The sequence below is a fragment of the Mercenaria mercenaria genome, unplaced genomic scaffold (assembly GCF_021730395.1).
Source record: "Mercenaria mercenaria strain notata unplaced genomic scaffold, MADL_Memer_1 contig_2942, whole genome shotgun sequence".
Taxonomy (NCBI): Eukaryota; Metazoa; Mollusca; class Bivalvia; order Venerida; family Veneridae; genus Mercenaria; species Mercenaria mercenaria.
The window spans coordinates 21317-37500 of NW_026461036.1; the positions used below are offsets into that span (position 1 = coordinate 21317).

General features: G+C 35.0%; 1 protein-coding gene across 1 annotated transcript; it reads right to left on the bottom strand.

Annotated features, from left to right (window-relative positions):
• Positions 1–1156: 1156 nt before the first annotated feature.
• LOC128552605 (heavy metal-binding protein HIP-like) lies at positions 1157–2628 on the bottom strand (the record flags this gene model as incomplete). Its single annotated transcript, XM_053533652.1, has 2 exons — positions 2412–2628; positions 1157–1500 (listed from the first exon to the last, which is right to left on the bottom strand). Coding segments are annotated over exons 1-2 (504 nt in total), but the record flags the coding sequence as incomplete, so codon positions are not given.
• Positions 2629–16184: the final 13556 nt, after the last annotated feature.

Sequence of the window (16184 nt, forward strand, 5' to 3'; positions counted from 1 at the left end):
TTTTAAATGAATATTTTGACTTACTTTATTTCGTAAAAAAATAACTGGAAGTGAACATTGTAACGGTAAACGGTGCCTGATTAATGAAATGTAACGTCTTCATCTGCACCACACTAGCGTATAGCGTGCCTGTTTTAAGAATACATGTACATACCTGTATCATACTGTAAGGCAGTACCTGATGTTCATTAGAACATTGCAAGCTTTAATAAATTACAGTTCTTCCCTGCTAAACTGCAAGATTTGTAATTTGAGCAGTTTTTGCTGTCGTAAAGGATCACATGCATAAAGGCAACTTAGATTATTCGGTCCATAGGTTACTTCAGAGTAGTTCCCCATTTTATAACTGGACAATTCTGAAACAAACTTTTGTAAAAATCGAACTGCTTATAACTGTGACAGTACAAAAATTAGTTTTCTGGACCAGCTGTGTCATTAAAGCTGGTGCTGTGGTGTGTATACGTGCGTATCTGCGCGCTCGCGTGTGCGTGTGTTGTTTTCGTTACTTCTCTTGGATAGACTCCGCTACATCGAATCTGATACCGTATTTGCTCAGCTTCATTCTATGCTTTCAAGAATAGAATTTTCTATCTACCAGAATTGATATATGACATGAAAATCAATAGACACACAAAATGCTATTTTAAAGTTATGTCAAAGCCTAAAACCTCCATAAAAATCTTACGGAAATTATTATCTATACCCAAAATACACAGAAAGGAATGAGTAGCCCAAACAAAAATTGAATTCAAAATAAGAATGTAGAAAAAGGACAATACAATTGTTTCAATGACATGTTTCAACAGTTTTTGAACAAAGACTTTCCATAACCTCATACTCTTTACTGTCATAAAACATTCAAGTAGATAAGGGAACTTTTAAAACAAAACAGAGATTTTTGAATAAAGTTATATTGTATCTTTATTATCCCAAAATGACTCCGGCTTTAAACGCACGCATAGTTTTCTCCGTTTATTAAGGAGGTAAAATATTTATTTATAGGTATATTTACCAAGGAGTGTTCCAACAAAAACCATTATTTTTTACTAATAAGAATTATATCCATCTTCACTAATCATAAACCTGAAAAATGCGAATCGTAGTCAGGCGCTTTGGGCCATTTGGAAGCCATGGGAAAAGCATGTTGCCCTAATACATGACAACCAAAATCAAACTCCGCATCTAGATGCATTACTAGCGACGTACTTCTTTCTAACCATAGACTGATATTGTCCGCATACAGATAGCCCACGTGATTTGATGCCATGTTTTTAACAAATGCGACATGGTACTGGGTATTCGGTGTAGCAGTTAAGGTTGCACTGAATTGATAAGTTCCATTCCTTGGTGCTCTAAACAGTCCATGTCTTTTGTCGTAGCCAGATCCTATGTTGAGCCGTACATTGTCAAAAATCAGTGGTTGATCGGTGGCGCAAGTTTCAACCCTGTGCGTCAGTGTTACCATAAATGCCGGATTCGGTTCTTTTTTAGTTGCAAGCCCTGCAAATAAGGTTGATAAAACATTAATTCGTGGAATCCAAGTTGCATTTATATTTACAAGATATTTGTTCTTACTTCCATAACAAACAACAATTTGGTCATCTACATTTTTTTCTAACTGCTTCAGTCTTCTAAGGGATTACGTTGTCCTTAAGTGAATTTTATAGCGTACAGGATGATAGATGTTTCAATGAGATTATATGTTGAAATGAGTTTATCTTTACCGCTGTATAAAGCTACTTTTGTGTGATCTTTACATGGGGCCATATAATTATTGATGTTAGTTTACATTTACCGCTGTATAATGCTACCTTCGTGTGATCTTTAAATGGGATCATATAATTATTGAATATTTGTTTACATTTACCGCTGTTTAAAGCTACTTTCGTGGGATGGTTTACTGAAAACATACAATGATATTACTTTATATTTGTTGCTGTTTAAAGTACTTTTTTTTGGAATAAAAATAAGATAAATATTTTCATTGCACGCAACTTGATACTGAGGACAAATTATGGTAGTAAATAGATTTAGAAAAAACATGAAAAATATCTACATTTTGTTCATCTTCTGATGTTTCAATCATATCGCAAAAATGTGTGTAAATACATGATATCAATATGCACTTTTAGAAAAACTTTAAATATATAAGTAATCTAAGTACGACAAATATAGCTAAAATATGCACTTCGCGTTGAAATGCACGACCATACTCCAGAGTTAGTCAAGAAGAAGTAGAAGAAACATTTATGAATAAAAATGAGTACCTGATTCCTCCAATACCCTTATCTTGTCTTCTTTTTAACAGTTTGACAAACATAACGAAGTATGCATTGCACGTTGAAGTGCAACACAATACTCAAGAGCGGGCCAAGAAGAAGTAGAAGAAACACAGACAAATAAATGAGTACCTGATTCCTCCAATACTCTTATCTTGTCCTCTAGCGTTGAAACTTTTGCTTCCAGTTTAACAAGCAACTGCAGAACATCAGGATCCGTTTGTTGTTCTAAAACTAAACTCTTCACACAATCACAAGCTACCACTGACAAAAATAAAGCAATTGAATTCATCCCGACTGCTTGATGTTACGTAACAAATGATTAACAAAGCGTAAATAATTCTTTATCTGTTTCCTTATTAGAAAATAATGTAGACTTGAATGTTCGTAAACAAAATGCCTCGGTAAGCAAGCAAATGTCCTAATTTGGTGATACACCGTTCTCATCCATCAGAAGACGAACTAAACTAGGGAACCATGGTATGCAAAAGTGAGGATACACATGATATACCATTAGAAGATTCATGTCTTAATGGGGGGTATAGCCTCAACAAACATTTTATGAAAAGGATTCATTACTCTAGGCCTATACTTTTCGAGCTATGAGCATCACAAACAAAAGATCCACTATTTTGGCTATTTCAAGGGGCCATAAACTCTGTAATAAGAGCTAAGATTCTCAAGAAGAATGCCAAGTGTGCAAGGTCACATCACTTTTAAAACTCCGCAAGGTTTCCTGAACTTACATCTAATCTTTTTGAGCTAGGCACAAATTAGGTAAAAAAGTGCTTTTTTTTTACTATTTCATGGGCCATAACTTTAAAAATAGGGGGTGGAGCAGCCAGACAAATTAGAGGTGTGCAAGTTTATATCATGATTAAGGTTTATGCAAATTTTCAACCATTTATATCAAATACATTTTGGAGTTAGGTGCGTCACAAGATGAAAATGTACATTTTTGACTATTTCATGGGCCATAACTCTAAAAATAGGGGGCAAATCCAAATGAAAAATAGAGGTGCGCAAGTTCATATCATGATTTAGACCATGCAAGGTTTCATGAATCTATATCAAATACTTTTTGAGCTAGGCATGTCACAAGGTGAAAATGTGCATTTTTTACTATTTCAGGGGCCATAACTCTGAATTGGGGCGGACCCAAATGAAAAATAGGGATGCCAAGTTCATATCATGATTAAGACTAAAGCAATGTTTCATGAATCTGTATCAAATACTTTTTGAGCTAGGCTTTGTCACAAGGGGAAAATGTGCAATTTTGACTATTCAGGGCCATAACCATGAAAATAGGGGGCGGAGCCAGATGAAAAAAAAGGAGGTGCGCAAGTTCATATCATGATTAAGACTCATGCAAAGGTTTTATTAATCTATATCAAATATTTTTTGAGCTAGTCAGTCACAAGGTGAAAATGTGCATTTTTGACTATTTCAGGGGCCATCTAAAAATAGGGGGGTGGGAGGGGGGGTAGGGGTGGGGGGGGGGCGGAGTCATATGCAAAAAATAGGAAATGCACAAGTTCATATCAGATTAAGATTCATGAAGGTTTCATGAATCTATATCAAATACTTTTTGAGCTAGGCGTGACAAAAGGGTTTAAAATGTGTATTTTTGACTATTTCAGGGGCCTTTAACTCTGAAAATAGGGGGCGGAGCCTGACGAAAAATAAGGGTGCGCAAGTTCAATGTCATGATAAGGACCTCATGCAAGGTTTCATCAATTTATATCAAATACTCTTCGAGCTAGGCGCGTCACGAATTCGACGGACGACGCACGCACTGAGGGACGCACGGACGGACGTTCTAACGAAACGGTATTTATGTGACACCCCATTGTTCTCTCTATTGTTCTATCAGTCACATAAAAAGAAAAAAGCACATAACAGAACGGAATGAATGACATCAAGAGAAAATACCGTTTATGCAGTTCACTTAACCATCATTTCGCGGGGACAGACAGACGCACGGATGCACGGACAAGACCAAATCTATATGCCCCCACCACTCATGGGGGCACAAAAATCATTTCCTATTTTATCTCTATAGTGCAAAATCAATCGGATCGAGAAATCGATAACGCCGATAGTGTATTTCAAGGGAGACAATTTTTCGATAAGCCAGCGATTTGCTTGGTTTTACTTAATTTTAATAACCTGTAAGCTAATTTTCGAAGTGTATGTAATCTATCGAGCATACATGCTGCAAAAAGCGATTTTTTTGAAAAGCCAGTGATAAAACTAAAAATTGTTTCCCTAATAGATCCCTTTTATAACAAATATTTTATTTTTTGGGTCCCCCAAAAATTCAAAACTCTGCGTTTATGATAACATTAAGCCACCATATCAGCGGATGTACAGCTGACCAGCCACTAATCTTCGGGCACAGTCAAGCTGAACCAAAGCTTGGCTACGATTACAGGCACGGGACATTTCGTGCACCGGCAAACGGAACAACCAGATTAACGCAACATTATCTTCTTTACCAAACAACCCGGTTTCCATATTGCTTTTGTGAAAAATCTAGCCAGCAACCATGTCGGATATTTATATGCTGACGGCGGTAAGGACCACTGGCAAGAGATAAGTACCTCGCTGGTAATGCATCTAAACGCCGGCGACGATGTTTGGTTGTCATGTATAGCTGATAGTACAATCCATGGAAGACAGATAGGAACGGCATATGACTATCACTCCCACTTTTCTGGTTTTCTAATAGCAAAGGATTGAACAGTTACATTCAATTTCAAAATCTGTTTTGCTTTGTTTTATAAACCATTAACGAAGAAAAGTTAAATAATTTATTTTGTCTACATATAGATAGCGTCTGTATGGTGCCAGCGAGAAAAAAATACAGGACTATGCGACCGTGTCCTTACATGATTTTAATAGATTACGACCGTTAAGAAAAGAAACACGTTACTTAATTTGATTCGGAGGATACCCCGTAGAATAGCTGTCTGGCTAAATTAAATGCTATGGCGTACCTGATAAATAAAAATCATTTTCTTTGAAATGTATGGCCTCTCTTCATTCTTAAAGCCTACGTAACGACATCAATACACGTATGTTGTCAAAGATGGAAACTGTTTATCATTATATTAAATGTTTTCATATTTTGGAAAAAAGATCTTACTACAAAATTATTTTTGAAAGTTGCTTTACTGCATAAATTCATAGGGGTTTTGTAGTTTTCAATTTGATATGAAATACCAAAACGTTTGATTTTAAGCACAAAAGGTGTATAAACCTAAATAGAAACTCGATTGCGATTTATTTGTTTGTTTGATATGGGTTTAACGCCGTTTTTTAACAGTATTTCCATTATGGTAACGGCGGGCAGTTAAGACCTAACCGGTGTTCCTGGATTCTGTAATAGTACAAACCTTTTCTCCGCAAGTAACTACCAACTTCCTTCTTCTCTTCTCCGAGTTATAACTTCGAAGATAATGTGTAGGCGCTGATTTAGTCTGGCTACCGATTAGATAGTCACTTTAAATTCTTTTAATCATTTCTCTTATAAATTTTGACTTTCTTGGCTCTGAAGAAAAAGGACATAACTATACAAAATTTGAATAGCCTCAGGAATTATCTCCTGTGAACAAAACACAGGGTCTGAACACAGACTAGAGCTGATTAAAACCAGGACAAGGTTCAGTTAAGCCTTATCTGACCTATACAATTTAGAGAAATTTTGAATTGATGATAACTGTAAACTAGAGCATATATAGGTCCAACTTCTTTCACAGAATTTATGGTCAGTTTTCGGTTGTAGTTGACAGCTGTGACCCTATCGAAAATTTAAAAGTTGTTTAAGAAGTTGCTAAAAACTGAAGATTCTTCTTGATGCATGAAACCTAAACTGTATTTAGACCGGTTAACGCCAAGAAGAAGAGTGCATTCAGACGTTTTCAATTTTTAGATAATTTACGAGCAAAATTGAACCATCTCCTTTGTACAGTCATGTGACATGCAACAATACTTTCCAAATTTTGCATGCTATCATTCTTTACACACTGGTTGCTGTTTAGAGATTGAGTGCAGAGACTGTTTAGAGACTGAGTGCAGAGATTGTTTAGAGATTGAGTGCAGAGACTGTTTAGAGACTGAGTGCAGAGATTGTTTAGAGATAGAGTGCAGAGACTGTTTGTAATGTAACAGGTTTGAAAGGTTCGGAATATTGTATATTCTATAAATCATTGTTTAATATGTTACGGAGAAAGATGATAAACTATAATACTTGAATCTAAATTGAAAAGCTGAATTGTCAAACCTGTCACAAAACATGTAGCCCAAGGGTTAAACAGGTATACTTAGTTGTTATATCATTTACTTCCGGGATCAAAGTTAGATATGTTAAGGAAAAAGTCACGACGAATTGTGTAATTTTACATAGCGGCTAGACTGCTTAATTAAATATATATGCTGAAATATAATTATCTAGGCAGAGAGAGTTAGATTTAGAGTTTGAGAGAAAGATGGGTTATAGATGCTAGATTGATAAGGTCACCTTTACTTAATAATATCTAGCTAAAATGTTATGTTTAAATATTAAAGACTGTTGCTATGATAAATAAACTGGTTAAAAGGTTATGTTTGTTGTATTAAATGGCCACGCTACGTTACATGTTTAGAGACTGAGTGCAGAGATTGTTTAGAGACTGAGCGCAGAGATTTGGACAGGCACAGTGACAATCGCTTTGTATTGTCAACTGTGGCTGCTGTATGTGCAACATAGGACAACATGTTCCACTGACCTACTGTTCTAGGAAAAAAATATAGGAATCTTTGGATGTGCCAGTGTATTTGGAGCTATATATGTTAACTTGCCCATTCCTACATGAATCAGAAGTGGAGGACGAATAATATTAGACACAATGTCTTTTATCAAGTCGTCACGGAGAACATACGCCTAGCCCGAGGATCGAATTCATGACCCTGCGATCCGTAGATCTGTGCTGTCCATATTGAGCTTAGCGAGCGGACCGAATGGAATTCACTAACATTTGCGATAGAGATGTGACCTTTGGGAATGATCCGCTTTTGGAGGTCAGCATGAGAACTAATTCTGAACCATTCTTATAAATTTGCGAGAGGTTTAGTAAAGATCCATTAAGCAGTTCGAGTGATGTTTTCTGGTGGTCTTTAAACGGTTCAAAGATTATCTATTTTCAACTATAACATTATGTTCTTTTTGCCCAGTTTTCTTAGTAGAAACTACTAGGACTCCTGCTTACTTGTGAAGCAATTAACCTTATCACCATAACAGTAAAATTCCGGCCCTGTAGAGTTATGAGGCCACAGGTCTCACAATAGTGATTATTGTGATGCATTTGTATCTGGATCATTTGATATGTACATGTATTGTTACAGCTTGAATCTACAAAAAAATATTGTTATTTAGATCTATAATTCAATATTATGCATATTTATTCAAGGTAACTTGACATGAACAACCAAGATGGCGTCACGAAATTAGGCTTGGTTACATTATTTACTCGGATAGACAATATGCTGCTACAGAGGTCTAAAGATGCATTTTAATCATTTAATACACACATAAACAATGGTAAAAATGCATTTAATTTATAAAATTAAAAAAAATCAAATGTTCTGAAACTCACCATGAAAAGTAATCAATGTTTGTGCGCATTTTGCGGAAAAGTTATGTATCCAAACTGAAAATAATTTATATCCTCATATCTTTGAATATGTCCATCAGGTGCTCCACCTATGAACAAAAGAACTTACCCACTGAGTTTTATGCTACCTGAAGGACATATTCAAAGATATGAGGATATAAATTATTTTCAGTTTGGATACATAACTTTTCCGCAGAATGTGCACAAATATTGACTAGTTTTCATGGTGAGTTTCAGAATACCGGTATTTGATTATATATTTTTATAAATTAAATGCATTTTTACAATTGTGTATGTGTGTTTTAAATGATTAAAATGCATCTGTAGCAGCATATCGTCTATAGGAGTAAATAATTTGACCAACCCTAATTTTGTGACGCCATCTTGGTTGTCCATGTCAAGTTACCTTAAGAATGAAGTGGTTGTTTATAGTTCAAAATTGTGACAAATGAAAACCCCAAGTAAAATTTCTATATATCTTATGCAGTTTGTATTTTCTAATTAAACACCGAGTTTGATATTCCATATCATCTGAAAATATAAAGAATACTATTTACAAGAATTTCCATATTCTATATCCTAACTAAACTGCTTGATCAAGATCATGCATACAGCATCATGTGGATATATTTTAAATAGAAAAAAAGTTAATATAATATTGATGATATGGTTTCAGTTTTAAAGGAAAATCATTTTTAGCCAAATCTTTAGCTCAGTCCCTTTGAGATTATCATCACTGTTTCAGGTTCATTTATTGAAAAAGTATTGAAGGCACTGACCTTCAGAATTTGGCTAAAATGATCAATCTTTAAAATTGAAGTTTAGTGATATTATGAGTATTAGAACATGAGTTTTTGTTTCTAAACATACTTAAAAATATCAATCACGAAAAGGAAAAAAGACAAGCCTGAGTCGGGAATCGAATCCGGTCAATAAATATTTCCTTGCATGGTCTTGACCAAATTATTCTAACACACCAGCAAATAACCTTCATCATGTAGAGCAAAATCCATCTCGGGTTATTCTGCAATATACCACCCGCGTGCAAAAACTTTCATCCGATCCAGGAGCGAAGTGTGATTTATCGTAGAATAACCCCTGTTTTTTGTTCTTATGCCCAAACAATATATCACTCAGGACTACGGCCTTCGTGATATATTCTTACGCATAAGAACTCAAAACTCGGGTTATCCTACGATAAACCGCTTTTGGGGAACTTATTATTTCTTAAATATACCACGGTCTAATACTGCCGCAAACGAGTTCACTTTTTCACTTTCATGGGGTGGGTGGGGGTGGAGGGGGTGGGGGTGGGGGGCTGAGGTGGTGTAGATGGTCTACGAATATGCACATTACATATCAAAATGTTTGTAACAGTCTTAAGTTTCCAAAACCAGTTGATGCCAGAATCCAAGTGGTGGGCAAAGTGCTCAAATTCAAGATTGCCGCCAATATGGCCGCCGAAAATTAAAACTCATACTATACAAATTGCCTGGATTATATATTTCAATTTAATAGGCATGGTCCTAATTCTACACAAGTTTCTGTTGCAGAATAGATAAAAACATAGTATATTTTATCTTCAAGTAAATTGAAATATTTTCTTACAAAATATGAAGGATACTGCATGCAAAATGATAAGAAACATACATTCCTTCAATAATTCTATCACTTTTGATTGCTTGATTATATTTTACAAGTTTTGTGCTTTATTATGCTCCTAAATTCATAAAAAATATATCATAAGTATTTGACATGACAACTTTTGATTAATTTATTATCTATTAATCCAACAATCAAAGGCTATTAAAAATAAACACCTACTTATTATATGTTATCAATAATTTAGATGTACCTTAAACAAAATAATGATGTTATTACAATTTATACACTTGCCAACTCAAGATTGCATAGGAAAGGAAACAACATAAATGGAAGCACAAAAAGTAATTACCATTGTTTAAGAAAAAAAAATTTTTAAATACATTTTGTCCATAATTACGGGTATAAAATTGTAAAAAAGTTTATTTGATATAATTTATGCATATAATTTTAAAATTTATAACTTTAAAAATATCATAAATAATTTAAATTTTTAATTTATAACCGAAAATACTTTATTTTGCATTTTTTTATTGGTGTCATATTCTGTATTAGCGGCCACTTGGCGGCCATCTTAAAATTTAGGGCTTTGCCCAGTGACTAGAAACTGGATCGGCATTTCGAAAGCTACAGATTCTGACGAACTTTTTGGATGCGAAGTTGATGTCACATTCGTAACAACCACTACAATTTTTAAGCTACTTTTTGGCCCCCATACTTTCGAGATAATGTTTTGGTTTACACTTAGCCACGTGTCCACGATTTTAAAAACGCGGGACTCCACTTTTTTGCATCAATTTTGTATTACGAGCTTTCCTACGCTTTTTTACGCTTTTTTAACCCTTTCGTTTTTTTACGAAACCAAACCGATCTGGGCAAGATCTGCCACAACTTTTCATAACGTTCTCTCAATTCATTTTCGTTACCAATTCTATCACGTTTTGTCATTCTATTTAGATCCCCCCTTATCAAGGGCTGCTAACCTCCTACGATTTATGGGGCCCTGATTTGATCAAGATTGTCAGTTTTAGCACGACAAGTATAAATAGGGGGCATGGGGCATCCTCTTATTCTCTCCCAAAATTCCACGGAGGGGAGCTATACATCCAAGAATGAAGAAGATGCCGAATTGGCAAATTTTTTTATTACCTTATATTACTTTTCGGGAGCAGCAACAAGGGACGGAAAAGGACAGGGTAAAGGAGATAAATGACGAAGAAATAGAAGGCCCGGAACGCAGGGTTTGACCTTAGTAATTGTAAAACCCGGGCACTAATTTGGGGGTTTTTCTTAACTTATCAACCCCAGAAAGGGCGTAAAGATGTTGGTTCCCACGTCAACTTGAAGGATGCCCCAGATCATTTTAAATTAAGGGAAACGGGTTTCCAGTTCACTAAGATCCCCTACGAGGATTTAAACAAGGTTGAGCGTAGTAGGTCTGTTTAAAATGACTGCGCTCTACCCCGATTTCTACGTTCTATCACGTTCCCTCAAGTTTTAACGAAATCAGGATAATCGGTGAAAATATTTTGACTGTCAAAGATTTTGTCACGATCCTTACGATCATCACGATTCCACCAAGTTCCCTCAAGATCCTACGATTCGATACCACGACCACACTCTCACCACGCTTCACTCAAGTCGTGAACATCGTGTACATCGTGGCTAAGTGTAAACGCAGCATAACGGTCGTTAAATATAAGTTTTATATTAAGGCAGTTTACCTCCGATACCCTTGTCCCCTTTAGGGCCCGTGTAGTACTAGTGTATACTTAACTCAGATGTAACCATTCATGATCTAGCGTGTCATACACAATTATATTTAAAGTCAAACAGTCAAAGTAAAACTCAGATGAGTGACTTCAGTAACAATTAAGAATGAAATATCCTTATGATTCACATGATTTCTTGTAGAAAAATGTTTTTAATTCAGATGTTGCTGATGCCATGAATTCCCAGTCCAATACTACCACTTTATATTTCATGCAGTAGCGTACTATGACAAGTCTATATCTGCTTGTAGTTCTCGTGTGGTTATCAGTGTGTAACATTATCGCATTCGCATTAACCGTTAATAAATAGGCTATAGTATTTATTTTTAACCATCGGTATTCAAGAAATTACTTGAAGTGTTAAAGACCCCCTCCACGACCTACTTTTTCCTCCCACTGAACTGTGCAAAATAACTCTGGTAATACTGGTAATAATACAACTATTCTACAAATGACAGGCGGACAGTATTAGGCCCTGTTAAAGTAACAGACATGATAGTATATTGTAACAGAATGATTCTAGAATTTATTTTTATAACACATACATAAATTCTATACAGACTTATATTCTAAGTCATTAGCCTGAAGTAAAAATTGAAGTGACAGTCATTCAACTTAGGATATTGTAATACTAAAAGAAATCTAGGTAATATTTAGAAATTGAAACATATAATTTTCAGTTAGAAAACGCACCAAACAAAGGCTGTATCAAGGTCCTACATTTTCAAATTTTCTGTGTGATACCTCAAACCCTACTTGCAGGAGGGTATCCTCCCACACCCTCCTCCATATTGCCATTTAACAGTTTGATACATTTGCCAGCTGCCACAATGCCCATTTCTAAATCTGACTGCAATTCACAGCGGGAAGGAACACCCCTACCCACACCCAGCCTGCTATCAACCACGTAAAAATGGCTCAAACATTTTTCAGCCCAGTCTGGTCCTGTCTTCTTACACAAAGAGCTATAAAAATTGTATCTTATACTTCTTTGGTCTACATGAATCAAATGGATAATTGAAAGTGCATGAACTTGGGGACTACGACATGTTTTGAAGGGGTTAACATAGAATAAATTTGGTTTTAATTTAAAAAAGAACTGCTTTTATTAATATCGGTTTTTTTTTTTCGAAATTGGTAGCTACTTCGAGTAACTTCCCTTAGTTTCGAATGCGCAATTGGGTCCTGTCAGTCACTTTTCCTATTCATTGGCACTATATACTGACACTCTGCAACATTTACCATATCTTTAAACGAAAAAAAGTAAGTATACTTTAAATTCACATCACTTATAATATGATTGAACAATACCTAATGTATGAAAAGGGTTATCGCCAGGCCCTTTATCTGTAAAATATCGGAACAGTTTCTTTCGTCCATCCGTTACAAATTGTATGTGACAATCCGCGCTATAAAATTTCAATAAAAATTGTCTAATTCAAATTTTTCATGTGCAAAATATATCCCCAACCGATAATTGCCTGTTTTTGGTAATGCCGGAGGCAAATGTTTATGGAAAAATAATATATGTCATGGGCAGTCTCTTAGTGTAAAGCTGTCAAATTGTAGTTAGTACTTTCAACATTTTTATTTTTGCGAACCACTCTTTAATTTTTAGAGAATTTTACTAGGCATCGATTGAATGACCATTTCATTGATATATTTTGTAACAAAATCTCTGTTCAGTTTGGGAAAAACCACTAAAAACAAACTGAAACTGGTAGACTATACTACCAGTACATAAATTTCATTACCGACTCTCAGGCCTTTCAGGCCTTTGATTGTATGAAACTGTGAGTGTAGCAATATGCGTTCATATTTATCTGATTTGAACATAACAAACTTATTTAAACTTATATATACATATACGCTAAAATTAGAAATTTGAATCAAATAGGAATTAAATCGAAAACTTCAAAAAATAAACTTGCATGTTTCAGAATTTCTGTGATTTACAAAATATTTTTTTTGTATAGAATTGATACTATTTATACTATTTATCACCTCAAAATGGTTATTTTTATTTCCTTACATTTTCTTTTTACATATAACTATAAATATAGCCATACAGTATGGCCTGGTCAAGAAAAGTAAATAATATTCAATATGTTTTTAATTACATATAAGTTGTTTGGGCTTTTTCATTTGATGAATTCATTCATTCCAGTGACACGAGAAGATAATAGACGAAATATCTTTTGTGACTAGCAGTTGACCTATATAAAATGCACATTAGCATTAATAATGGGAACAGATTATTTACTTTTTACATTTAGCTGTTTATAAAACAAAGACACAATAATGGTTCTCAAATTATAGTTTTTTATAGTATTTGTTTTGGTGCAAAAGGCGTGTATAGTCTTGTACTAGAACCACAGACGGACCAAACGTCCTTCAGCTTCTTGTTAAACTGGAGGCTGACTTTAACAACATGAAATCTAAGATGGAGGAATTGGAAGAATCGTGTACTTGTAAGATTTTTTTTTCACAACATTATCTAAACGTTCTCTTAGAAATATATGCAAAAGTAAATTGTATCAAATGTAACATGAGAAAGAAAATTTTTTTTTTTCCGGTTTTTATTTGGTTTCTATCCTGCCCCGCATTTCCCTATCGTCTTTGCCCCATTTAAAACGGTCACTCTTTTTTTCCCCTGTATATTTTCAATATCAGTAAACTTCTCTTCCCTCGGGTTATTTGCGAGGGAAATAAAGTTGCAAAAATTTTTTACAGGGTCAGAAATAGTTCGATTATCACTGATTACGCTGTCGGCCGAGGCTGATGGTGCCCTATTTCAACAAAAACCCCTGACGAAGCAGCCTCACTATGATCTTGAACTTATTTTGGATGAATTCAAATATCTCATTCAAATATCTCAATACTTTCCACAAACTTCCCCAATTTCTGGAAATTGACCACATCGAGTGTATAATTTTCTTTTATTACAGGTGCCGCACCTTCTCATCACCGACACAATCGTTCATGGCTACGTTGGGCCACACATTTACATGCGCCGTAAACCAGCGGTCATATTTGATACTGTCAAACTGAACCAAGGCACTGCTACGATAACAGCAGGTGTGTTCCGTGCAGCAAAAAATGGAACGTACCACTTTGGTGCTACTTTTACTGTAGCACCACAACAGATTTTTCCGCGTTGTTTTTTTTAAAAACTTTGCATCTAACCACATAGGATATTTTTTGGAGGCGTTGGACACAGTTTCTGGCAAAAGACCAGCACTTCAATTGTTACCCATCTAAATGCTGGCGACGATGTATGGCTGTCTTGCCTGAGCCCAAGTACGTTACAAGGGGATTCAGACACGGTAAACGATATCACACGTATCACTCGCTTTTTTTCCGGATTTTAGTTCTGAACCTTAACCTTTTGGCAAGTTTTCTTTGAAAAAGGAAAAAAAAGTTTTTCACCAATATCGAAAAAACTGTAAAAAAATGTGTTTACGTTTATTACGGCCCTTTTTCAACCTATTAGCAATGGATTCTTTTGACGCCTTTCGTAATTTAGTTCTTTTTAGTTTTCATTAAAATGTGTCGAATATTTTTAAACTTTGTTATCCACAAAAGTAACAGCCCTTCCACATAATGGCGTACACATATGTACAAAATATTACTTTTTAAAATGATTTTATTCGCTATTTTCGCAGGGAAACTTCTTCATTGTTTTGAAGTTTATCCTAAAGAATGGTACAAAATTCTGGAATTCCGAAGAAATCTTGAATGTCACTACATTGTATTTATAATGCATCAATTCGAACAGAAAATGCCAAAAACTTCAGAAAAGGAAAAAAAAGCACCAAAAATTGGCACGCTATTTTAAAGTATGAAAACTTTTTTTTCAGGGGCCCCCATTGATTCTGTCAAGATGGCTGATGCCCTTTTTTTTTTTAAAAAAAAAAAAATTTTTTTTTTTTAAAAAAAAAAAAAATTTTTTTTTTTTTTTTATTTTTTTTAAAAAAAACAAAAAAAAATTTTTTTTTTGGAACCCAAAAAAAAAACCAAAAAAGGGAAAAAAAGGAGAATTTTTTTTAAAAAAAAAACAAAGAAAAAAACAAACCCCCCAAACCCCCCGGGCCCCCCCCCCCCATTTTCTGGGGGGGGCCCCCCCAAACAAAAACCCCCCTGCAAAAACCCTTTCCCCCCCAAACCCCCCCCAAGAGGAAAAAGGGCCTCCAAAACCCCAACAATTTTTCACCCCAAAATGCACGGGAAAAACCCAAACCCCGCATTTTTTTAAAAAGGGTTTTTTGGAAAACCCCCCCAAAAAAAAACAAAAAAACACGACCCCATACAGCCGGAGCCCAATTTTCCGGTCTTCAAAAAAAAAACAAAAATTTTTTTTTTAAAACCGAAAAGGAAAAAAGGAAAAATAATTCTTTTTAAAAAAAAAAATTTTTTTAAACCCAAAAAAATACCCCTTTGGGGTTTGGGCCGAAAAGCAAATAGAAGCGAGGGTAAGGGGGAAATGAAAAAAGTTTCTTATTCCCGCAGCCAAAAAAACCCCTTTTTTTTTTCCTTAAAAAAAGGGAAAAAAAAAAAAAAGTTGCTTTTTAAAAAACCTTAGTTTTTTTTAAAAATTTATTCCCTTCCATATTTAGCAGAGGGGGTTTATGGGTTCCCCCTGTATCATGCTACGTCACCCATGCAGAGGGGGATACGCAAAACTTGAAACTAAGCAGAATTTCATGGTACGGGTACTCGTAGGGGCAATAAGGGGAATGCCAATGCCTTTTAATTTGTTTTTGGGCAAAAAAATGTTTTTTGCATGCAACAAAATGCACGAATATCACAAGTGTCATCCCGCTTTCTTTAAACAATGAGAGATTGTTTTTTGAAAATTTCTACATAACAAGGGAAAA